We start from the raw sequence: 26,010 nt of genomic DNA, 5'->3' as shown, positions 1-26,010 counted from the left end.
ACTGAGGCCCACAGAGATGAAGTGACTCACCCTTGGGTCACAAAGGTGGTAGGTAGAAGAAATGGGACTCAGGCTAAACACTCTCTGTCTCAAAATCCAGTTCTGTTTCCATTTTACCATATCAAGACTAAACATATTTCAATTTGATAGAAACTTTTTCTTCTTAGGGAATTCTGTTTTGGAGAACAGATTAAGACAAGCTTCAGCAAATCATGTTCAGAACATATAATAATTCATGCTTAACTAGAACAATAAACATAATATTGTTTTGAGTCAGAGAATCAAAGATGATGCTATCTTGAAAGGTAGGATGTTAATTCAGATTTTATTTTCCTAATTCCATTAGTAAAGTCTGTAATATATATATATATTTTTTTAAGAAAACTACCTTTTTTTTTTTTAACAGTCCAGTATTAAGCTTTATTGACTCCATGGACAGAAAAGGAATACAGGTTGATGATTAGTCTTTCTAAGGAGTAATAAAGTCAGAAGTACACACAACTCCATCAGATGCTTTTAATTTTTATTTTATTTGTGATAGCATAAGATAACCTTTTCCCTCTACAGAACTACCATGTTTTCCTTCTTTTCCATTATTCTCCTACCCCTAAACAATTCTCAGAAACAAATTGTAATTCAATGGAGATCTGGGACCTTGATGTACAATACCAGAACTGACTTTTCTGGCATAGCACAGCCTAGTTCATTAGGCCATGAATCAGCTTGTGTGCTTTGCTGGGTGTTTTATTCTCACCTTACTCTGATTTCCTCAGCCCTTTCAGGCATCTTTAAGTAGGACAGTCCCCACAAGCAGTTACATTGTACAGATTCTTTGTTTTTCCATGAGCACTTCCTATAGAAGGACTGCAGCAGTAATCAGAATGATGGAACTTTCTCCATTTGATGTGTATCTTTAGGCCACTTTTGGCTTTGCTTCTTCCTTTCAGTGGTATATCTCTATGACATCTGAATTTTAAAAAACCAGCAACCCAGTATAAATCTATCAGTAAAAATTATGTAGTATTTTGCATTATAAAAAAGAACTTAAAAAATAAAAAAGAACTTAACTCATTGGATTTTCTTTTTATAATTGGTATATCATTACTTAATATATGTCTTACTTTAGTGTCTTATATAGTGCACAATGTAGGGGGTGCAGAAGTTGCCATTGATTTTTAAGAAGCTATGTCAGTGGAGCTTAAGCTCTGGGAGATTCTAAGTGAAAAAACTTAAAAGAGTATTGACTGTGTGCAAAGTTAACCTGTTATGACATTTGACAAATAATGACCAGCACCTGAAAACTTATCTACATGTGGTTTTACTTAGGGCCCCAGTGAAACTAATTGGCTTTCAAAAGTCCAAACTCACAACTGTCATAAGTAGCATCCCAATCTGTTTCCAACCACTATAATATGTAAAAAACCGGAGTAACCCACTCTCCCGTCTCTCATTTCTCAGCTCGAAGGCTGAGCCAGTGCCATCAGAGACTTTCAAGGCTAGGTTCTTAGCATATCTAATCACATCCTCAAGATCAGAATTGTTACTTTGTCTTTTGTTAGCATAACTATTTAGAAAGCTGTAATTGGTGTGTGTTTTCCTTTACAAAGAATCCCTGATAGTTTTTGTGTTTTCAGTTTAACAATCTTCTAAAAATTGGGATGGGGTATGGTAAGAACCTCTTACTTTGCCACCACAATTAGTCACTTAACAAGCATTTATTTAGTGCCTAACATCTCAAGTCTTGTGGTAGAAACTGGACATACAAAGACAGAAATACAATAGTCCTTGCTCTCAAGTGACTCAGTCTTTTGGGGGAAGACAGGTTCTACATTTATAAGTATGTACAGAGTATATTTAAAATAAAGACAAGGTAGTTGGAAGAGAATATTCTAGTGGCTTGGGGAATACTTCATGTAGAAAGTGGTACGTGAGCCCAACATTGTTGTTTCTATCTGGAATGCTAATGGATGGAGGTGAAGAGGGAGTGCATTCTAGGCCCGGGGACAGTGTCAGAGCAAAGCTATAGCGATGGAAGGTGGGAGTGATGGGAGTTTCAGTTTGTACCATATGAAGGGGAAGATGGTTGATCTGGCTAGAAGGATAGACTGGGACCAGGTTGTGAAGGGCTTTAAATACTGAAATGAGTTACATTTGATCATGGAGGTAATTTTGGAGTCATCAGAGTTCATTGAGTAGGGAAGTGACCTGAACTTAAGGAAAAAATCACTTTGGCAGCTTCGTGGATGCATCAGAAGGGAAAATACTTGAATTTGGAGACTGATTAGGAGTCTATTGCTATAGTCCAGGTGAGAGATGATAGCAGTCTGAACTAAGGTGGTGACTGTGAGTATTGAGAAGGGAGAGATACTGTGGACATAAAAACAATAAAATTTGTTAATTGATTTTGTATGTGAGGTGGAGATAGAGGAGTCAGAATAATGAAGAATTGTGCAGAAGTGTAAACCTGGGAGAGTGGCAGTATGGTGGTATCCTTGACAGAAACAGGGCAATTCAGAAGAGGGAAGGGTCGGGGAGGAAAGTTATAAGCTATGTTTTGGCCACACTGCCTTTCTTACTGATAATTATCAGGGCAAATATAGGGAACGTGATATAAGTTTGTTAGTTAATGGTTGAGGCAAACTGGTAGCAGAGTATTTCAGAAGTACAATGCAAGAATAACATTAGGTGAAGTTAACTGTTTTGTTGAACATGGGATTTCACCAGTGTGAGCACAGACCATAACCCACCTGTGCCTTCTCAGCCTTTTGGATTCTTTTTCATGTCCTTCCAGATTTCCTCCACAAGAGCTCTATACAAAGTGCTGGATAACTCTGAGCCTTTCAATATTCAGCGCTACATTGTTTATCTTGCTTTTGTCCCTTGATTGGCCTAACCCTTTTTCCATCGTGTGAGGATATGTTTTTCAGAATCCCAGAATCTCAAGGTGCCTCCGAAGTTTAAATCCATCCCAGAGAGGCATGGATGCTCTTTGTAATGGCCCATACCTGTGGTCTCCCAAGCTCTCGCTGTTTCTCTTAAATCAAGCTAAAACCTGCTTTTCCACAAACCTCTACCCAGCATATCTAGTTCTTTCTCCTGGGTCAAGCTGTGGAAGAACCCCTCTTGGGTATGACCACCTTAAATTGTTGAAGGTAATTGAATACATGTAACCCATCCCCGACTTGCATCTCCCAGTCTTCTTTTCTAGACTAAACATTTCATTACTTCACCTGATTCTTGTATAGAATGATCTCCACCTCCTCATTATCCTGCTTGTCTTCCTGGGCATGCTGAGCTTATGGACCTTTGTATCCAGAGGAAAGTGTAACTATCACACACATCATTCTCAATATTGCCTCTTGTGCAGCCTATGATCACACTAGCTTTGTTGTCAGCTGTGTTGCACTGATTATTGATATTGAACTTGTGGTTCAATAAAACCCCCAGAACCATGGGGTGGTTTTTTTTTTTTTGACATAAACTTAGCTAAGCAAGACCCTACATGTTTTACTTGTGAGAATGATTTTCTTGAACCCATGTGTAGAGCTTTGTTCATCTCTATTAAATTTGATCTCAACCTACTTTTTTGTTGAGTTTTCTTAAAATCTTGACTTTTCAGTGTGTTAGCTAAACGTCCTATTTTATGTCATGTGCAGCTATAATAAACATTCCATCTAAGTGATTGATAAAGATGTTGAAACATTACAGAATCATAGACAGATCTTGTTTCTTCCAAACTGACACTTTATTAATGACTTAGTTGGATGCAATCATTTAACAAGCTCCATATCTACCTAACTGTGCTATCATCTAGCCCATGTCTGTGCATAGCCTAACAAATTTTTACACATGCTTTGCTGAAATGATGCAGGAATAATGGCTCCCTGGCAGGGATTGAATATATTTGACAAGAGCCAGTGAAAAATGTATTTGTCTGGAGACTTATGAACGTGATCATGAATGAAATTGAAATTGGCAAAGGGAGTTGGGTGTGGGGAGAAAACTGTTTATATATAATGTGTAAAGCCATATACTACATAGGATAGTAAGTGCAACATATTAGTAGGGAGGACCAGTAATTCATAGAAGACAGAATGCAAGAAGAGAGTCAGAAGTAAAGGGAATGGGCCTCAGTTATTGATTTACAAATATGGAAACTAGTATTAATAAACAAGGTATATATTATAATATATAATATGATGCTACTATGTTATATTACATAAAGAAGCATATTTATTCTAACAGACTTACTGACACTTGATGATATTGAATCCATGAGTGATTGAATGAATAAATAAGACTTATTACACATTTAATATGTGCCAAACCCTGTACTACATACTTGGCATGGTAATAGAAAATGCAAGAACGGTCCTTTTTTTTGGCGAGTTCCTTCTCTTTAATTGAGGGAGACAGCTCATAGAAGAGAATTTAGTTGTATGGTGGTTAAAAAAGATGCATGTGTCTTAAGTATATAGATAGCAAGGCTCAGGTATCCTTAGGACAGGTCAGAAATTAGTGTGAGGATCTGGAAGGTATAGCTGGAGGATGTTCAGATGCAGTGGTAGAGGAAGTGGTAAAGTTTGGGGTCCTTCTATCTTATCAAAACTGTATTTGCTAACTTCCAGAAGTCATGAGTAAAATACCTCTATGGGATGATATTATTTATTTTAAAAAGAATGTAATAGTAAATAGCGGAGGGCTATATATTATATATTGAGACAGTATTCTCATGCAAAAAATTCCAAGAATTGGAGGGGAGTGAAGCATAGAGGAAAATTTTTGGGTGAGAATCCATTGAGAAATAATAGGAATAATATTATTCTGAAAGTATACAGCATAGCAGCTGAATAGCAGGAGAAAATGATTAAGGAGTTTGAGAAACAGACTGTAAACTTAGAACAAAACCATAATAATGTAGTGATGGAGACCTTCTACTAACTGGATATTTGCTAAAGAGTGTGCTCATACTCTTTTCCTGCCTGATAAATTTATTTGTAAGAGGAGGTGGTAATAACAGGAGAAGCTGTCATGCCGGACTGGATTTTACCTAACTGAAAAAAAAAATAGATTGATGGAGTAGAAAGGATGGAGTCCTTGGGCTGTCTCGTGAGATAGTAATCCTCTCATTCAAATAAAGAGCCCATTGGTGCTTCTTTATTACCTTCAGGATCATGTATAAAATACTCTCTTTGGCTTTTAAAGCCCTTTACAGTCCGGCTCCCCCCATCTGTCAGCCTTTTTCCAACTTCCCTCCATATACGATGTGATCCACTGACACTGGCCTCTGCGTTGTTTGCACAAGAGGCTCCCTCTCCTGCATCTTTGTATTTGCAATGACCATCTCCCATGCTTTGCATAGTCTCCATCCTTATCTTGCCCCCTGACTTCTCTGGCTTCTTTCAAATCTCAGCTAAAACACTATCTTCTGGTCCTTCTGTGTGTGTGGATGTTTATCTTTTTTTTGTACATAGTTAATATGTTTTTCTCCTTAATTACATTTTAAGCTCCTTGACAGCAAGTACTAGGTTTTTGTTTGTCTTGTTTTGTGTGTCATATATACATACTATATATATCACATTTAATTATATTATATGTTTGTGCATGTGTGTACACACACATACACACATATACACATCCTTTTATTGTGTCTCCAAAGCTTAGAAAGTACGTGGCCAGATGAAATGCCTGTTGATTTAAATCTTCCCTTAATAAAAGGGAAGATCTATCTTTTAGTATGTAATTAATTACATCTTGTCTCCTCTATTAAAATGTGATCTCCTTAAGGGCAGGCATCATGTTTTTTGCCTTTCTTTGAATCTTGCAGCACTTAGTTCCTGGCACATAGTAATTGCTTGTTTGTTAACTGACTGCTGATGAATGAAAAAAATTCTTGATAAAAGTAATAATTGACAACATAGTGACTCAGATGAACTAATCACTTATATAAAGGATTTACTTTCTAGTCAAGAGTAATAAATTCACAATGGCTATTTGTTTTTAGTTTCTAACAAAAATAAAATTATTCATTGTAAATAAGTATTATAATTTAACATGCTATTTGATACTTAGGAATGTAAGCGTAATTGTGTGTGTATGTGTGTGCGTGAGTGCATGTGCATGTGTGTGCGCTTGCCTGGGTATGTGTGTTTAGTTTGAAAAATTAAAAAAAAAATTACATACAAGACATCTAAAAGTTCTAGTGGTGAGATGTGGGTTTTTTCTTTTTTTTTTTTTTTTTTTGAGGTGGGAAGGCAAGGCAGTTGGGGTTAAGTGACTTGCCCAAGATCACACAGCTAGTAAGTGTGTCAAGTGTTTGAGATCTGATTTGAACTCAGCGCCTCCTGACTTCAGGGCCGGTGCCCTATTCACTGCTCCAAGTAGCTTCCCCTAGATTTGGATTTTTTAAAGAAGAAAATTAAATATAGATGTAGTTCTCTTAGAATTCAATGATGTTCTTTTTCAGAGTCAAGTATAACTAGAAATTTAGTCATTGGCTAAGTGTAGAAACAGTCTTTTAGAACTCTAAATCTATCCAAGTCATTCAGAGTCAACCGTTTGCTGAGTTCCAGCTAGGACTGTAGTGCCCTTGCTTTTCAGTTTTGCTCAAGGATGTTAAAATGCTTGTGTGCAGTTGTTTCTGGGGTTTCTATGATAAACACATGAGTTATTTCTAGTGGTTTGAACTTAGAAATTTCAGTGAAGCAAAATATGCTCACTTTGACGTAAAGGAGAACAGTGTCACAAAGACTGACAGTGGGCTGTTGACCTCAGGAAAATGACAAATGGTCAGCCATATGTCCTGCCCATCAGAGATGATCTTCAAGCATTCAGTTTATACAGTCCTATTATGTCTTGTGACATAGAGGACCACTTCTAGAAGTAAGCATTAACTTTTCATAAGAAATGAATTGCAACATAATTTAGTAGGGATTTTAAAAGCCTCTCTTGCTTTCTGATATTATTGTAAAAGTATTATAACCATCATTTTATGTAAAATCTACATTATTTAAATGTATGTTATTATTACTAAAATTTTTAATAAGATAGAACCCATGCTCTCTATCTACTAGTTTTCTTTGAATGTAGTTAAATTGACTTCTTGAAAGGTTCCAGGATATGTAGCACCCTAATTAAATAAATGCCACTTTAAAATAGCAGACAAATAATTAACACAAACTACAAAAAGCAAGTAGAAAAATTCTCATAAATGTTTAAAGTTTTCAGCTTTTCTTTTTTAGTTACTCAGTACTGTTTAAGCTCTTTTTCATTTCTCATTTCTTTGAGTAGATATTTTCTCCTTTATTTAATAAGTGTAAAACTTTTAGATAATTTCTATAATTTTGTTTTTAGAGGATATTTTATACTGAGTCTTTAAAAATGAGTTCTGTGTGACTTTATCATTGCTTTTGTATTTTGCAAAGCTGAAAAATCTTGAGGTGAGAAAAATTTAAAGTGTTAACATCAGGAATACTGTTTTACTAATATTCACGGCTAAAACTAATTAAAATTTGAGACCATTTTCTTTATTAGTTCCCACTTAAATTTGTTCATAAGCCTTCTTAAAATTTTATCTTTCAGTTTATCTACTCATTAGGGTTTAATTAGAAAAAAAGTGAACATTTATAGGAAATTTGAGCTTAAGTAGTTTAAGCATTTTCAATATGGAATAGGATGAGTGATAAGGGGTAAATTGAACTTTTAGTTTAAAACTTTATTACCAGTTCCATTTAATTCATCAAGCACTTATAAAGCATCTCATGTATATTAAACATCATGCTGGGCACTAGAGATATAAAAACAAAACAGCATCCATAAAGACCTAGTTCTATTGACAGAGATAAACAACATATTCACAGATAAATACAAAATATATGCAAAGTAAATACAAAATAATTTTGGGGGGAGAGGGGAGAACTAGGGAATCTGGAAAGGCTTTTTGTAGGAGGTGACATATGGGCTGATCCTTAAAGGGAGATAGTATTTCCAAGAGGCAGAGGTGAAAATGGAGTTCCAAGGATGGGGGATGACAGTCTGCGTAGGAGCAAGGAGAGATAGATGGTAGATGTATTTGATGATCAACAAATAAACCAATTGTGCTGTAATGTGATGAAAAAACATCTTTCCTGGAAATTGACCAGAGCCAGAGGGTTCCTATAGACTTGGAATCTAGTCGAGGATGACATAGAGATTGTAAGTCTGTGTGTTCTAGATAGAATAGGAAACTTAAGAAGACAGTAAGATTTGGAAATAGAAAATAATAAAATTTGTTTTTGGACATGTTGAGTTTCAACATGTTTGGTATATCAAACTTGAAATGTGTACTACACAGTTGGTGAAACGAAACTAGAGGTCAGAGACATTCTGGTTGGATTAACAAACCTCACAATCAGTGCATAGAGATGATAAATGAACCCCTCGGAACTGATGAAGATCACCAAGCAAGTTTAGTATATGGGGAAAGGAGAATAGATCCCAGGATAGACAGTTGGGATTGCTGACGGATCTGCTTGGTTGGAATGCTTGGCAAGATAGATATCCAAAATGAACTTGTTAATGTTCTTGTGTTTGAAATTAAATAATTTCTTCAGGTCTTGTTTTCTTTCTAGGAATGTTTTGAATGCATTAAAAAAAAACTGAAATGTCCACCTTATTTTCATTTATAGTTAGGCTCAGATTTGCAGACTGCAACTTTGGTAACTTCTTTGCTCTTCAGAATACAGTATTCCATTTTCTCCTGTGGTTTCTTATGAGTGTAGAATAATTTTGTCTTATTGAAGTTTCCTTTCCTTTATGTTTGAAGCTCTCTCTCTCTCTCTCTCTCTCTCTCTCCCTCTTTCTTTCTTTGTATTTACTTTCCATATTTTTTTTTTTTTTTTTTGCAGTTTATTGTTTGTGAATGGAATTGTTAAATTTAACCACTATGTCTTGGAACTTGCTGTGTAAGTATCATGCCTCCTCCCTGCCTGCCCCTCATTCTTCAATTTTGCAGACTTTTTATATTGGCACTTTATTTTCTATGTTTTAAAGATCTGGGAGGTTTTGTATTATTTCTTGCATTATGATATTTTGGTTTTTTGATGTGTGTTCATCTGGGAGACCTATAATCCTTATACATGCTGTCTTCAGGATCATTGTTTTGCCTATAATGGGGATCATACTTTCTTTTAATGTTAATTGTTTTTCTTCTAGATTATCCTTCCCTTCCATGTGTATTTGTATTCCCAATCAGTTATCCATTCTTTTGCTTATTTAGGAGACTTTCCCTATAGATTCAGGTTTTTCTGTTCTGCCAATTATTTTAGCTGTGCAGACCATAAATTATGTTTTCACAATTCTTATTTTTCTTTAACTAATTAGGAACACCCTACTATAGTTGTATGCTCTTTTGGGAATCCAAAGGGTTCTTTCCCTCATTGCTCCTGATTAATTTTCTTTTGCCTTGAATTATTTCTTCATAGATGCCATTACCTAATCTAGAGGCCATATTTCCTTTTGCTATTAATATCTCCCCTGTTGGTTTATCTGCTTATACTCAAGGTCTTTTGAGTCTTCTTTTTCCTGAAATATTTGATAATTTTAGTTTTATTTTTACTTATTTTCCCCTATTATTCACTTTCTGATTCCCTCTCCTTTGATGGCAATTTCCCTAGGAAATAGATCATAGATGACAATAGATCACAGAGTCTCAGCCTCCTTCCATGCTTGCTAATTCATGTTTCATTTGCACTGGGCTTTGTCCCAGCTGAATTCCAGGGGAATAGAACTGGCCTTACCTTTAGTAGAATGCCCCATAGCCATACTTGTGTATCTTGTTCCCTGTTCCCTTCCTTTTTCAGTTCTGTGGCTGTAGCACAGAGCACTGCAATGCTGCTACCCACAGCCTAACTAAATTTCTGCTGTTTGGATTTCTGCAGCACTAGGTTGAGGGTGAGGGTGGTTGAGATATGGAGTTAAGGTCTGCTGCAAGTACAGACAGGTTTCTTTCCTCACTGTCCCTGTTCCTAATATTCCTCCATTCTCTGGTCAAGCCCTGTTTTAGCACACAGTGCTACACTACTGTTGGCATCTTTTCTCACTGTACCTGTTCCCACTGTTCTTTCATTTTGTGACCAAGCTCCATTTCAGCAAACAGTGCTTTTATTCCTTGCTGCTATTGTACTTCTTGCTGCCATTTTAATAACTGAGGCACTACTACGAGAGTAGAATGGGGTGTAGAGTTGAGTTGTTTTGCAAGTGCATAGATCATCTTGTATAGTCCTGTTGCTGGAAGCATGGTAGGGTGGTAGGTGAGGGAGCATGTTAGAGGTTAGAGATCAGCCTTCTCTGTTGTTAGATCTTCAAATTTTTACTTCATTTAGGTTTTTGTGCTTTATTTCTCTTGTATAATTCCAATTTTGAGAAGTAAGGATTGGAGAAGCTTCTTAATCTTCCAGATGTTTGAATAAATATTTGAGGACTTTATAGATGGTTTAGTGCACAGAAGGTACCAGAGAGTCCTCACCATTGGCTAAATGTTTCTCCCTGGATTTGGATGGTTTCACATTGGGAACATAGGAAGACTGGTTCTGGGAAGAGGTTGAGAGAAATGTCACAGACATTTTCTAAGCATCTCCATTTTTATTGCTGTATTTTTTTTTCTTGATAAACAAGCCCTTCTCTGCCATAGTACTTTCCCATTAAATACAAACACAGAAACAATGAACGAGACCTACCTAGAGTGATTTTGCCAGGCAGTTTCATTTTTTGATTGCTATTAGTTAAAAGACAGAATATATGTTTTAATAATTTCGAACTACATTACATATTGTATTTAGCTTTGAGTCTTATTGTCTTTTACTGTTGTCTTCCTTTTTGTTGTTATAGTTATTTTGTATGTTATTCTTTGAGTTTTGTTTTCTTAATATTTTTAGAAGCGCTCAGTTCTCTGTAAGGAAAAGTATGTATGAGTTACCGCATAGAAATTAATATGTAAAGGACAAAGAAATTAAAAAGTAAAAGTAGAATTAGTGAATATGTGACAATGTGTAACAATGGGTTATATATTTTTTAAAGCAATTGGGGTTGAATAACTTGCTCAAGGTTACACAGCCAGGTGTTTCTGGGTGTCTGAGTGTCTAAGTGTCTGAGCCTGGATTCGACCCCAGGTAATCCCAACACTGGGGCCGGTGCTCTTACTCACTGTGCTACCTGGCATCCCCAGCAATGGGTTATTTTTATGTGGAATAATTACTGCCTAAAATTTTAGCACATGAACTATGAGAAAGCCTTCAAGGGGATTTTCTTATGAACACTTCTTCCTGCCCTATGGGGCTTCTCTTTGGTTTTGTTTGGTATTTATTATCTATAATACCATGGTATCCAGTCTTTCTGCTTCACTGCCTTTATTGTTAACAATATAAATGCCAGTTGTTACTATTAAGAATAATAGTTAACAACTGGCATTTATATTGATTATGCCAGCTGTTTCTGTTGAGAAAGAATAATTGTAGCAACTGACATTTATATAAATTACATTTTAAGATTTATAAAATAAGGCAAAGTGTTATAGTGGTAACTGTGTATTGCTGGATTTGGAGTCAGGGAGGGGGACTTGGGGCTTCAGTCCTAACAATGTTATTCAGTCACTACTCATGTAACCTTGGGGAAAGTCACTTAAGCTCTCTGGACATTAATTTCTTAAATTTCTCAATTTGTTAAATGAGAGTGTTGTACTAGATGTCTAAAATCCCTTCCATATCTAAGTCTATCACCTTATGATCTCTATTCATTCAACAAGTATTTTTTAAATACCTATTTTATTCCAGGTACTGGTCATACAAAAACAGAAACAACTTCTGCCCCCAAGGAATTTACATTTTTTAATTTGATTTTTAAAACTTATTTTAGTGGTATCTTTTGTTTTTACATTACTTTCCTTTCTGAATATACCTCCCTCCCTACCTTACCCAGCAAACTAACCCTTATAACAAAGATGAAAAAGAAGAAAGAAAAAAAGAATTGAGAAAAGCCAGCATTATCAACAGTTTGGACAATAGTGGGAACTCATATCTTCTGCCTCTGCAAAGAAAGGTGGGAGGTGCATTTTCTAAATCCTTCTCAGTGACCAAGCTTTGTCATTGTAATTATAGACTATTAGTTTAATTTTTTATTATTTCCATTTACATTTTTTATTCATATACATTGTTTTCTTGATTCTGGTTATTTCACTCTGCATAGATAAGTTTTCTTGTGCTTTTCTGAATTTATCATTCATAATTTCTTATGGTGCATTCCATTCCATTTGTATATCACAATTTATTTAGCCATTCCCCAAGCTATGGATATCTTTTTTTCCCTTCTTTCTTACCACAATTAGTAAACATTTATTAAATGCCTTTGATATGCTAAGGACAAAAATGCAGAAAATGAAACACTTTAATGCAGGAAACAGGAATATGCTTCTTTAAGTATATATGCTTATATATAAGTGAATAGGAAAGGTGAAACTTCTCAATCCATGGGTTTTGTGGGAACAAGCCAGAATTTCCGTTTCACCCTTCTCCCCCCTCTTTACTACTGCCACATCAGCATTAGGCCCCCTTCAAGTGTCTTTGCACCTCCACCCTTGTTTGCCACACCCTGATCAGCATTAGGCCCTTTTGGGGTTTTCTGCCTCCACCCTTGCTGGCAGCTTTCACCCCTCCCTTGCTTTAGCATTGTCCAAATAAGGACGTGAACATTTGAATTGTTCAGATTGTTCAGGACCTTTCCCCCTTTCCCTTGCTGTCAATCAGCATTGAGCTTTTAGCCCCTCCCTTTTTCATTTTGACATTTTCCAAATAAGGATAGGTACGTTTGAATTGGCCATACCCTATTTCCTTGTTCTTTGTAAGCCTGCTCCCAGCCACTGAGAGATAGTGGTGGGCTTCTTTGTTCCTTATCATTGGAGGAGAATTCGCGCTCAGATTGTAAGCCCGCCTCCCAGCCAATGGGAGAAGGGACAGCGGTGGGAGGGGGCTTGATTGAGTTAGGGCATAAATGCTTGTTCCCTCTTCTGTAACCTGCCCCTTTCTGCTGGTTCATACTGGTGGAAGGGATGCCCTCTACTCACCAGAACTGAATAAACTTCCTATACCTTCCTCAAGATAGGTCTGACTTTTAATTTTTCTGGGTAGGGGATTTTTGGGGTCCCCATACCCCATACATAAGTATATATACTTCTGTAAGTACATACATAAGAAATGTAAAAAAAAAATGCAAATGAATTCAGGAAAGTCATTAACATTTGAGGGAGGAGAAAGTGTGGATCCAGAAAATCTTTATAGAAAATTCTGTGTAAGGTGTGTCTTGAAGAAAGAGAAGGATTCTGTGAAGTAAAGGTGAAGAAGACAGTGCATTCCATGGATGGGGAACAGCCTTACCAGTGCAAAGACACGGAAATGGAAGATGGAGTGTCATACATGAAGAGAGAAGACTAGTTTGGTTTGATTGCAAGGTACAGGAAGGGCAATAATATGAAATGAGGAGCACCTGAAGTTTTTTGTTATCAAAATAACATCGTCAAATATTCACTTAAAATGACTTTTACAGCTGTGTAGAGGATAAACTGGAGTAGTGAAGACTTGAGGTAGTGGATAGAGTGCTAGGCCTAGACTCAGGAAGACCTGACTTTATATCTGGTCTCAAATACTTAACAGCTGTGTGACCCTGAGCAAGTCACTTAACCTATTTTTGCTTCAGTTTACTCATCTTTAAAACGGTGGTAAAAATAATACCCATCTACCAGGATTGGTGTGAGGATCAAAGGAGATAATAACTGTAAAGTGCTTAGTGCACTGCCTGGCCCATAGTAAGTACAAAAAAATTAGCTATTATAGTTATTAATTACGAGGCTGTTGCAGTAATGAGGGCCTGAAATAAAGTGGTGGCTATGTGAATAAAGAGAAGGGGTTGAATGAGAGAGCTGTCATAAAAGTAGAAATGGTAATATTTGGCAGCTGATTGGATATGTGGGGTATGAGTATGAGGAGTTGAAGATGACATCAAGGTTATGAACCTGAGAGAGACTGGAAGTATAGTGTGGTGGCTTTGAAAGAATTTGGGAAGTTCAAAATAGGGTAGGGCTTAGGGGAAAAAGGTAAATGAGTTCTGATTTGGATATATTGAGATTGAGATGTCTCCTGAACATCCAATTTGAATGACAAATAGTCATTTGGTAATGTAGGTTTGTAAGCTATCTGTATAAGATGTCTACAAACCCATGGGAGTTGGTGAGGTCGCTAAGAAAGCATGAAGTAGAGAAATAAGAGGGCCTAGAACAGATTCCGAGGGACACCCACAGCTTTGGGGTGTGATATAGACGATGAGACTGAGGAGTAGTCAGACAGAAGAAAGTGGTGTCACAAAATTCAAGTGGGGACAATACCAAGGAAGGGAGAGGGTGGTCCTCAAAGTCAAATATAGCAGAGAGTTCATGCAGGAGAACTGGGAGAATATCAGTTTTGTGTATTAAGAGATCATTAATAACTTTGGTGATAATGATGTAGTTGGAAGCCAGACTGCAGAAGTTTGAGATGTGATCAGAGAGAAAATAGAAGCAACCAGGCTTAGACAACTGTTTATGGGAGGTGGTCTGAGAAAGGAAGGTAAAATAGCTTGAGGGGCTGATAGGGCTTAATAAAGGGCTTTTTTTTTTTTTTTTAAGGCTTAGAGCTAATTGGGCATGTATGGAGGTAGTAGAGAAGTAAGGAACCAAAAGCAAGAAAGATATAAAAGATTACAGTGGGGAGGAATGATTGAGGGGACACTGCTAGAGAAGGGTAGGAGGGGATTGAGATTGATCACATGTATAGAGGCTGACCTTTGCAAGTCTAAGGGCCACATCATTTGTTATCAGAGACTAAGGGAAAGGAGGGGAGAGTGAGATGTGATATCTGCAGTCAGGTTTTGAGGTTAAGAGATAAGCCAGAACTCATTTTAAATGGCTGCAGTTTTCTCATCAGAACAAGCCAGTAAGCATTTACTAAGTGCCCACTGTGTCAGACATTGAGCAAATTCTGGAAGTACTAAAACAAAAAACAATCCCAGACCTCAAAGGAGCTTTCAGTCTAATATGAAAGAATCTTAGCTGAGAGGGTATGAAGAGGTAGATGTATGGGAAATTTAAGAAGAAAAGAGGTTTGGAAGAGGGTCTGAGAGGAATGAAGTTGGGAATCATTTCAGTGTCTATGAGGACCCAGGTGAAAGTTTGATAATGTCAATTTATAGCATATCCAGTTAGTGTGGTTATATGATTTCCTGCAGCAGAGGAAGTGGATGGTAGGAATAATCCAGGGCTGGGGTTTTGGCAAAGGATAAAGATTGATTGAACAAGGGGACATGAGATTTAATAGTTGATGATAATGTAGAGTTTAATTGGTTAACAGGAGGGTTGAGATTGGGAAGAGAGTGATGTCAGAGCAGGAGTAATGGCAGGAGAAAGTACCAGGTAAGGGGTGGAAGGATTTAGGGTCTTGGTGAATAAAGAAATAGAATGTAAAATATGGATAATAGAAGGTTATGATCAGATAAAGGAAAGTCAGGTTTATGCCACAATTTGTTCAGCTTCAATGAGTGAGTGCCCTTTTGTTTCCAGGGTTTTGTTTTTATTTTGCTTTTGTTAAAAAGTGCTGTGATTATTTTGGTACATGTGGAGTCTTTTTGGCTTTGAACACCTTGTACAGCTTGAAGGATCTCTGGGTCAAAGGTGGGGGGGGGTGACATTCTGTTGTCTTAATAATTTGCTTCACGCAAAAGCATTCAATAGCAGAATTGCACTAAGAATTGCTGAATTTCATGAGTAAAACTGGGAGCTTTGTGAATCACTTCCTCTTGTCAGCAAATTAGAGTTATAGCAAAGCATGCACATTTTTGGATTGCTGCAGTCTAAGTTGTTTGTCCTTGAGCCAGGGAATGAAAAGAAAGCAAACTTGGGGAACAGTAATACTTGCCTCATCAGGCATGTGTTCCTTTGGAATTGAATCTGAATTTGAACATTGACAAGTGAAGTGAATGGAGATTTCTCATTTTGATGCAGGGAATGTGGCAAGCTTGCCTTCTAGATAGATGCCTTGATTTCCATATTATATAATCTCTGTTGTAAGGAGCCCTTTCTTTTAACACTTCTACAAATTTTCACTTACACATATGGTATCTGCATTGCTACCTAGAAATACCCAGTGCTTTGTAATTAATCACCTCTAAGGGGAAAATGAAGCTGAGTTGAGAATAGGCCCTGAATTTAAGATACATATTATTGTTGTAAAGTTTTGCTTTACTAAAACTGCTCAACACATCACCAAAATCTGGTATTTTATGCAGTATTCCATATTTGTGGACCCTCACCTCTATAAAGGAAGTGTAGGACAAGTAGGGTTGTGTCACACAACCCCCCACACACACCTCCCTATCCCCCGGACATCTTCATCACCTTCTCCTTCAGTTTGCAAGGCCCTTCAATTTTTTTTTTCTGATTTGATCTTCACAGCAACCCTGTGAAATTGTTGTTGTTGTTCTTCTTCCCATTTTACCAGCAAGGAAACTAGGGCTGAGAAAGGTTAGGTCCATTTATGTTGTTCTGAAACTAGATAATATTTGATTCCCAGATTTAATGGTTATTTATAGTTAGCATGTCTAGAATGATTTATATTATAGATGATATATTGCCACTGTTGCTATATGGTTGCATTTTACAGTTTCCTGGCCCATTAGAAATATATACATGATTAACTTTTCAGTATAGCAATACTTATTTATGAATAGAGCACCAGCCCTGGAGTCAGGAGGACCTGAGTTCAAATGTGACCTCACACACTTGACACTTACCAGCTATGTGACCTTGGGCAAGTCACTTAACCGTAGTTGCCTTGCCTTTGCCCCTCAAAAAAACATTATAATATTTTTCTGTGGATCTCAATTTTTGAGGTTAAATTAAGATATTTTCTTATAAATTTGTAAGCTAGGCTGCATGAAAGAAGATATTCAGGAGATAATGTTAGAGTTCAAACCAAAATTGGAACATACTGATTTGGATATATTATATAATAATTACAAATTTTAAATTGTGTGGGATGAAAGAGTTCAGAGTGAGTCTGAGATCAAAAAAGGTCTTTATTCTTTCTCATGAGAAAGGGCCCCCTGCCCCATCATTCAAATGGTGTCTGCCAGGGAGAGAACAATACGTGGAAGTAAGCCCATGGTTATATAACCTTCTAACACAGAAACCTAACCCCCAACTGGTCTTCACTTTCATTGGTGGGGAGGTCAGCCCACAACCTAAGTGCGGGAATCTGTGTCGGAGACAAAGGACACGGAAACATGTGGGTGTCCAATGCAAGGCCAGGAAAGCAATTTTGTCCTTATTTGGCATATCTTGTGCTGAGATGGCACTGTCTCCATTGCTCTAAGTCCCAGATTCCTGTAAGGTCAGGTGACTTCTAAACGTAGGCCTAGTGGATGCTGAATCCACTCTAGATTTGATTTTTCAGAATGGGGAAACTTCATTGGAAGCTATCCCTCACAAAATGATGCCAGTTGGTAAGTTCTTAAAGAATCTGTAATTTCATCAATGTGAATACTTGTGAAGATACAGATTGTCTCTTCTCCAAGTCTTTGTAGACAACCTATCGTGTGACCATTATAAGTTTATATAATTTAGGTTTATACTGAAAATGTTGGGTTTTGTTTTATAGCACTCTTAATTTTTTTTATGAAGAATTATTCTTTTTTTAAATATAGTACCCCCATCTTATGACTTTCATTAAGATAAAGATAAAAACTGGACTTGTATTTTTTTGGTATAGGGATCTCCCAAATGATGAAACACCCTTTACTGGTTTAGGGTGATACCTTCTTTGTAACATATATATATATATATCTTTAGAGCGTTTCCTAGAGCACTGAAAGTTCATGTGTCATTCTGAGGGTGGCATACATAATTTGTGTCAGAAGCAGTACTTGAATCCAGGTTTTACTGTTTGCAAGGCCAGCTCTCTGTCCACTATGCCATACCATAGGACTAAAGCTGTAGTTCACACATAGCTGTTAAGACATGTTAACCTTGGTTTAGCTCTGATTATTTTCATGTTTAGAAAACTTCTTACTGTAAATATGATTGTAGCAATTTCCCAAAGACAATAACATAAGTATTTGGTCAGCTAATGAAAAATTGAGTCTATGCAATTAAGCAGCTCTAATGTGAAGACATTAATCAGAACTTCAGTGCTTCTAAGCACTATTTATCACCATCATACAGACTCAAGTGCTTCTGCTCTCCAAGGTGTTACAGTGCACTCTTTGAAGGTTAAATTTGTAAGAACATTTTCTAACTTCTTACTAGAATGAATTCCTATTGTGTTCATTCTGTGGTATATAGAAATGCATTATTGAGACATTAATGTCTGCATTCTCTCTCAATGGAAAACTTTTTTATCAACTATACAAGATTTTAGGTAATAGGGAGTTCTTTGACAGGAAAAAAGACATAGAAATCAGTTTAAGCAATATCACTTCCCTTTCTTTCTGTTGGGAGGACTTCAGCTTTCAGAACTGATACTACTACAGCTCAAATATCATTTAAACACAAATGAATAGCCTTGGCTGAGTCCTGGCTCCAAAGTAAAAATGCTTTGATCTGTGCCCTCCCCTTTCCAGCAGTAGGGCATAAGAAGCTTAACTAATCACCTGGGGGTCCTTTTGACAATTCCTATGTAACAAAAGATTTCATTTTCATTGGAAAATCAGGATTACATTTATACTTCCATTCTACTGTTTATACAGGGGGTGAGCATGATCTTTTTATACAAAGTATAATTTATATAAGGATTTTCCTAAAAAGTATTTTAGTGTGTTTGGTTCTTTATAAACAAATGATGTAATCCCTGAAAACTGAACTTTTCAAAGTAAGTCTGAGGAAAAAAAGAAGAAAAGCTCCCAAATATGTGAAAGTTGATGGAAAGTGCTCGTTACATAAGAAAGTTTAGAGTATACCTCAGGTCATTTGTGACAAAGAACTATCTGAATTGTCATTTTTATTATATTAACTTGGCCTACCCACAAGTAACTGAAGTTTGCCCAATTATTTAGATCTGACTTTATTTGTGTGAAAAGTGTTTTGTAATTGTGTTCATATAGTCCCTGGGTTTGTTTTGTCTGGTAAACTCCCAAATATTTTATAATATCTACAGTAACTTTAAATGAAATTTCTCTTTCTACCTCTTGCTGTTAGTCTTTGTTAGTATATATATATATATATGTATATATATATATGTTTATATATATATAAATACAAATTATTTATGTGAGTTTATTTTATATCCTGCAACTTTGCTAAAGTTGTTTATTATTTCAAGTAGTTTTTTGCTTAATTCTCTAAGTATATCATCATAGCGTCTACAAAGAGTGATAATTTAGTTTCTTCTGAATATGGAAACTTGGGTAGTCCATATCATCTACATGAAAAATAATCACTTATACTTTATTTATATTTATTTGGTGCCTCAGCTTTTACAAAGTGCTTTCCTCAGAATAGCTCTGTGAGGTAGGGAGTGTAATTATTATTATCCTTGATTTAGAGATAAAGAAACTTAGGGGAAATGAATTGCTTAGGTTAACACAGTTTATATCATTCCAGGATTGTCTCTGATTTGCCCCTCCCTCTCCATTCCTTCTGCCACAATATGAATCCATGTTCACCATTTTTTTTTTTTACTGGCAAATGTTCTCCAATTTATTTTGTGTAGATTATTGTCAGTTAGATTATAAGCCTTTTGAAAGCAGAGATCCTGATATATTATCTACAATGCCTAGCATAGCGATAGGCAGCTAAATGGTTCAGTGGACAATGTTATGATTGACTCAGGAAGACCTACAATTTGAATCCTGTCTGGGACACTTACAAACTGTGTGACACTTAGCAAATCACTTAACCTCTCATCCTCTGTTTCCTCATCTGTCCAAAAAGAGTAATGACACCTATTTAGCAGGATATCTTAAGGATCAAATGTAAAGTATGTATGGATGTAAAGTGTGTACAGTATATATGTAAAGTGATTTACAGTCTTTAAGCATTATATAAACATTAGTTATCATTCAATACTTATTTAGTGGAAAGATTACTTAGTTGAGAGGAGAATTGGATTCTGCTCCTGATGGCTTCTAACTGGTTGCGTGATCTTAGACTTTAGGAAAATCATTTGACCTCTCTGGGTCTCAGTTTCCTCATCTGCAAAATTAGTGGATTGGATCAAATTCTCTCCAGAGTCCTGGCCAGGACTTACATTTATGAGATTCTACAAAATAATTTCAGTCATAAAGCAAAAAAGATAAATAAGTAATAGGCAAGAAAGTGAATATGAAATAATTTGAATGTCCCTGAAGATTTTTATAACTAACCAAATCTCTTCTTTATCGTGGAGGTGGAATAAATCCTGAGAAGCAATTTGTTATAATAGAAGAACTCCTAACAGTGAGGACTGAGGCACAGAGGAAAGGTTTCCAGCTGCTGAAACTCTGCCATCCAAAGAAACCAGAGAAGACAGCTGGGAGTGGGAGCAGGGGAATAAGCACACCAATTTAGTATTTTAATTTAACTTATTCATGAAATTCCTCTGCAGACCCCTTGCTCATTACTTGCTCTAGCTACATCTGCCTTGAGACGAAAATCCTGAGAATACTGATAAATGGGACAGGCTTCCGAGTGAGCACAAAGGGAAAGGAAGCAGAGTAGATATTGTTACTGTCAATCTGGCAACAAATATTTATTAACAACCTACTGAGTGTAAAGCTATGTGAGGGAGTACAAAGTGGCATAAGGGATTAACCTTGATGATATACAAGGACCCTTTCAGATCTGATATCCAATGTGTTTACCCTGATCCAGCCACTACAGTGCTGTTGATTGCCTGTAGTATCAGTTTTAAATTCTTTCTGCTTTTCAAGGTTCTCTATAGTTTGACTGCAAACTAATATTATTGTCCATTGTTTCCAAATATGAATCCTCTATTCTAGGAGGTTCTCTCTCCTTATTGTCTCAAATTCATCAAGTTAATTCCTTCTTCCTTTTAAGACCTCCAATCCTGGAATATATTTACTTTTTATTTCTGTCTGTTGAAATCTTTCTTTTTTTTTTTTTTTTTTTAGTAATCGGGGTTAAGTAACTTGCTCAAGGTTACACAGCCAGTTATTTTGTGTGGGTGTTAAGTATCTGAGCCTGGCACCGATCCCAGGTCTCCCGACTCTGGGACCGGCACTCTTACTGCGTCATTTGGCCGCCCCTGAAATCTTTCTTTTTTCAAGGCCAAGTTCCTCCATGAAGTCCGTCCAGATCTCTTCCAACTGAAAGTTATGTCCCTCGGCCAGCCAGGTAGCACAGCAAGTAAGAGCACCGGTACCAGTGTCAGGATGACCTGGGGATAGAATCCGGGCTCAGACACTTAGCACCCACCCAGAAACACCTGGCTGTGTATCCTTGAGCACGTTCATTAACCCCAATTGCTTAGGGGCGGCCAGGTGGCTCAGCGAGTAAGAGCACTGGCCCCAGTGTCAGGATAACCTGGAGATCGAATCCAGACTCAGATACTTAGCACCACACCCAGAAATAACTGGCCGTGTAACTTTGAGCAAGTTACTTAACCCCAATTGCTTTAAAAAAAAAAAAAAAGAAAAAGTTATGACACTGTCCTCAGATTTTCTTTTTCTTTCTTTTTTAATTTTTTACTGAAACAGTCTTTACATGTTGGGAATTAGCCTTATCTCTTTGGGATCATATATCTAGACTTTGAAACAAAAACATTTTTCTTCTCAAATCTCTATGACCCTTACACCTGGCATCTTTTTTTCTTCCTTCATTTTAAGGTAGGCTAGGGAAGTAGAAAGATAACTGGATGAGGAAAGAATAGTCATAAACTTCAGTGATCAGTGAATCTTGAACAAGTCAGTAAATCTGACCCACAGATATATAAAATAATAATAAATGAAGGACCACATGATCTCAAAATTCCCTTCTAGATTTTAGTAGCTAATCTTCAATTATCTCCATATTAATGATTCTCAAATCTGTCTCACTCTTGACTTCTCACCAGGGCTCTAGTTCTATATCTCCACCTACTTAATAGATATTTCTATTTGATATTCTGTTGTCATCTTAAATTCCTATTGTCCAAAAACAAATTCTTCATTTTTCTTCTCCCAAAATTTCTTTATCCTTAGTTTCTTCTTTATTTCTGGAACCATCATTTTTCAGTTCACCAAGGCTGAAAACCTTTGTGTTATTTTTAACTCATTCTTCTATAAACAATCTAAACCTTGTAACCCACTACCCCCAATCTAGTGCAGACCTTCATAAACTCAATCTCATTTACCTCAGCAACTGGGCATCCTGGCTTATAATATCTGTACTGTTTGATTATTCTTCTTTAAACTTATAAGTTCTTATGCAATTGGAATTGGCAGATTAGAGATGAGGAAGCTAAGCAGTTTTGAAAAGAAGGATCTTTTGTCCCCATGGCCCTATGTCCAGAGGCAACAAGAGGGGAAGAATCACCTTAGAAAAGCTAAGTGTGGTCAGAAAGCATGTAGATGATTAGAATGTGGGTTTGGAGGAATTCTTGGAGGCCCTAGAGAATAGCAACAGCCAGCAAGACATAGCAGCATTCTTACTGGGGCACCCTATATTCAGAGGGGCTCATAGTACTATCCCTAGCACTCATAACCTAAAATTTCTGAGGCCTAACCTTAGAAAGTAGAAGTCAATGTGGAAACTTGAGTAATAGAGAATGAAACCAAGAAGGGCCAACCACCCCACCCTAAAGCACAACAGGGGCAGAGATTGTCTCTGGCACAAAGTCCAAATTTAGAAATTCAAGCTGTACATCAACCAGTGTTGATCAACATCAAAGGAGAAGGGGCGGCCAGGTGGCGCAGTAAGAGCATTGGCCCCGGCATTGGGAGACCCAGGATCGGTTCTGGCCTCAGATGCTCGGCACCCACACAAAAACAACTGGCCAGGTAACCTTGAGCAAGTTTACTTAACTTCAATTGCTTTAAAAAAAAATACACACATACATCAAAGAGATGAACCAGTATAAAACATTACTATGGACTGAGAGATGCTCAAAAATACAGTATAAGAGAAAGTGATTTTGTAATAGCTGAAAGCAGGGGAAAAAATGGATTTTTCACAAGTACTACCTGAATACCTAGAAGAAACAAAGTGAGAGAGAAAAATTGAAATGAAAGTATTGGAAGGAAAATAAATAGCTTAGGAAAAAAGTGGTAAATTTTACCAAAGTAAAGGACTCCTTGAACATTATGATAGACAGTATAGAAATTAACGGAATATACGTTAAGAAATCTTAGAATAAAATCAGAGATCATAACCAAAATCCAGAGCTTCCACATTAAATATATATAAACAGCAGAGTTGTACAAATTACATATATTGTTACAGAGTTCAAGTACTAAGGAACCACAGTCAAGATCATCGGCACCTTCTAAATGAGAGATGATCTTGAAATAGAATGTTTCACATTGCACAAACTGAGTATTACCCTACAGGGGGAAAATGAGACGTTGAATAGAATAGAAGACTTTCATATATTTTGATACCAGAGCTGAATAGGAGCTTTGAAACACAAACACAAGAGTCAAGAGAAACCTAGAAAGGTATATTTAGTTCAGTAATTGGAAAGACTCAGTCATGTCCTACTCTTTGTGACCCCATGGACTATGATGATGATATAATTCCAATACTGCAGTAGGTGGAGAAGAAACAAATGTACTTTCAGAACCTAAGCTAAAAGAAAAGGGAAAGTAAAAGGAGAGAGATGCTAGGGTAGAAAGGAGATATAGCTTATTATTTCTCCTAATTGGGGTGTTTGAAAAGAAGACTATAGGACATGGAAAGTAGGCATCAGAGCAAATTCACTTGTATTTGAAACAAAGGAAGAGTAAACAATTCTTTTTTTTTTTTTTAGTTATAAGAATGAGAAAAATGTTTGGGGAAGAACTGGGGAAAATAGTCTTGGGGGGGGGGCATGATTTTATTCTGGATCTTCATATCTTTCCATGTGACAGTTGTGCACAAAAGGAGTCACGTAACAGTGAAAAACAAACACCCCCCCCCCAAAAAAAAAAACAACTATGTGTTAAGCACCCACTATGTGCCAGACACTTTGCTAATAGGAGAAAAAGGACCAAAACCATCTCTTCTCTCAAGGAGCTCAGAGTACAATGAGGAAATCAACATGTAAACAACTATATGCAAACTACACACACACACACACACACACACACACACACACACACACACACACACCCATCTCTTTCAGAGATGATGTCCAACTTCAATTCCAGAGAGAGAGAGAGAATGAAAATATAAATTGGAGGTAATCAGAGGGAAGACACTTAGCATTAAGGGGAATCAGGAAAACTTCTTACAGAAGGAAGGATTTTAGTTGGGACACAAAAGAACCTGGGGAGGGCAGAAGATAGAGATGAGGAAGGAGAGTTCCAGGGAGGAGGGACAGCCAGTGGAAATACCCACATATGGAAGATGTAATATCTTGGGTGAGGAATAGAAAGGAGCCCAATGGCATTAGGTTGTCATGTGTGGAGAGGAAGGTGTGGTGTTAGTGTCGGAGGAGAGAAAGCACCCCATATGATAGCTGTTATGAAGGCAGAATTGACAGACGTTGACAGCTTAATTGGAAAGGAGTAGTGAGAGAAATAAATGAAGGATGATACTTGAATTGTGAGCCTGGATGACTGAGAAGATAGTGGTGCCATCTTTAGTAACAGGAAGATGAGGAAGAGGGGACATTTCCTGGGGGAAAGATGATGAATTCAGGTTTGGATTTGTTGAATTTAAGATGTCTTTGGATATCCAATTCAAGATGTTCAGGAGATAGTTGAAGACATGAGACTTGCATTGTGGAGAGTTGTGGCAAATACATTTTGCCTGAAGCAGCTTCAAACTTTAGTAGCTAGAATTTTTTGAAATTCAAAGCCATTGAAAAATACTCCTCTGGGGCAGAGCCAAGATGGCGGAGTAGAAACAGGATTTCTGCGGGGCTCCTGCTTCCACCTCCTCTAATACATGTAACAAATGACTCTAAACAAACTTTAGAGCTACAGAACCCACAAAGTGACAGAAGCCCAGCAGGCTCCTAGGAAGGGTCCCTTGCAGCATGTTGGGAGCCCAGGGCAGTCCCGCCTGAGCCACGGTTTTTGCCCCAGGGCAGCCCAATGAGCAGGGGCTAGAGCAGAGGTCAGGAGAGTAAATCACCCGCATCTGTAGTGGTTTCCAGACTTCTCAATCCATAAATGCCAAAGACAAAATAAAAGGTCAGTGTGGAACTTTGGTTGGCCCAGGGGAAAATAGAAGAGTATGGCCCGGCTGCTACCCTCAGAGCAAGAAGCAGAGGAGGCCTGGTGGCTGCAGCTGCTGCTGTGTGGCTGCTTCCGTAGCTCCTGCCCTGCAGATGGTAGGGGGACCAAGTGACCATTCGGAGGCTAAGCGCTTTTGCTTTGACCTGCTTGGATCTGGATCATGGTCTTGGGTGTGTGACCAGTGAGCCAGAGAATATGGAGGCTGTAGAGAGGATGCCCATCTAATAGCTTTGGTAGCTGCAAAATCCCCAGTGATTTGGGACATAGCTCTCTCCATTCTGGAAGCAGAGCTATGCTGTGACAAAGAGCTTAAAAGTCAAGTAATTGACTGCCAATATGAGCGAGCAACAGAAGCACAAACAAATGATACAATCCTTTTTTGGGAACAAAAAGGATCAAAGCATGGAGTGGGAGGAAGACATCGAAATCAGAACCCCTGCATCAAAAGCCTCCAAGAAAAATATGAATTTGTTACAAGCCATGGAGGAGCTCAAGAAGGATTTTGAAAATCAAGTAAGAGAAGTGGAGGAAAAGTTGGGAAGAGAAATGAGAATGATGCAAGAAAATCATGAAAAGAGAGTCAACAGCTTACTAAAGAAGACC

General features: G+C 37.3%; 1 protein-coding gene across 3 annotated transcripts in view; it reads left to right on the top strand.

Annotated features, from left to right (window-relative positions):
* MNAT1 (MNAT1 component of CDK activating kinase) overlaps positions 1-26,010 on the top strand; it is a 275,447-nt gene that overhangs the window by 226,340 nt on the left and 23,097 nt on the right. For 2 of the 3 annotated variants that reach the window (XM_069092040.1, XM_069092042.1), the window contains exon 8: positions 8,886-8,942. The exons of the other annotated variant lie outside the window; for it this stretch is intronic. In XM_069092040.1, coding sequence (XP_068948141.1) covers positions 8,886-8,942 — 57 coding nt within the window. The remainder of the gene's footprint in view (positions 1-8,885; positions 8,943-26,010) is intronic. 3 annotated transcript variants of the gene reach the window in all.

Source organism: Petaurus breviceps, unplaced genomic scaffold (assembly GCF_028583685.1).
Source record: "Petaurus breviceps papuanus isolate PSGF00001 unplaced genomic scaffold, PetGlider_PUasm1.0 189, whole genome shotgun sequence".
NCBI lineage: Eukaryota > Metazoa > Chordata > Mammalia > Diprotodontia > Petauridae > Petaurus > Petaurus breviceps.
This window is presented reverse-complemented; position numbering and strand designations above follow the sequence as displayed.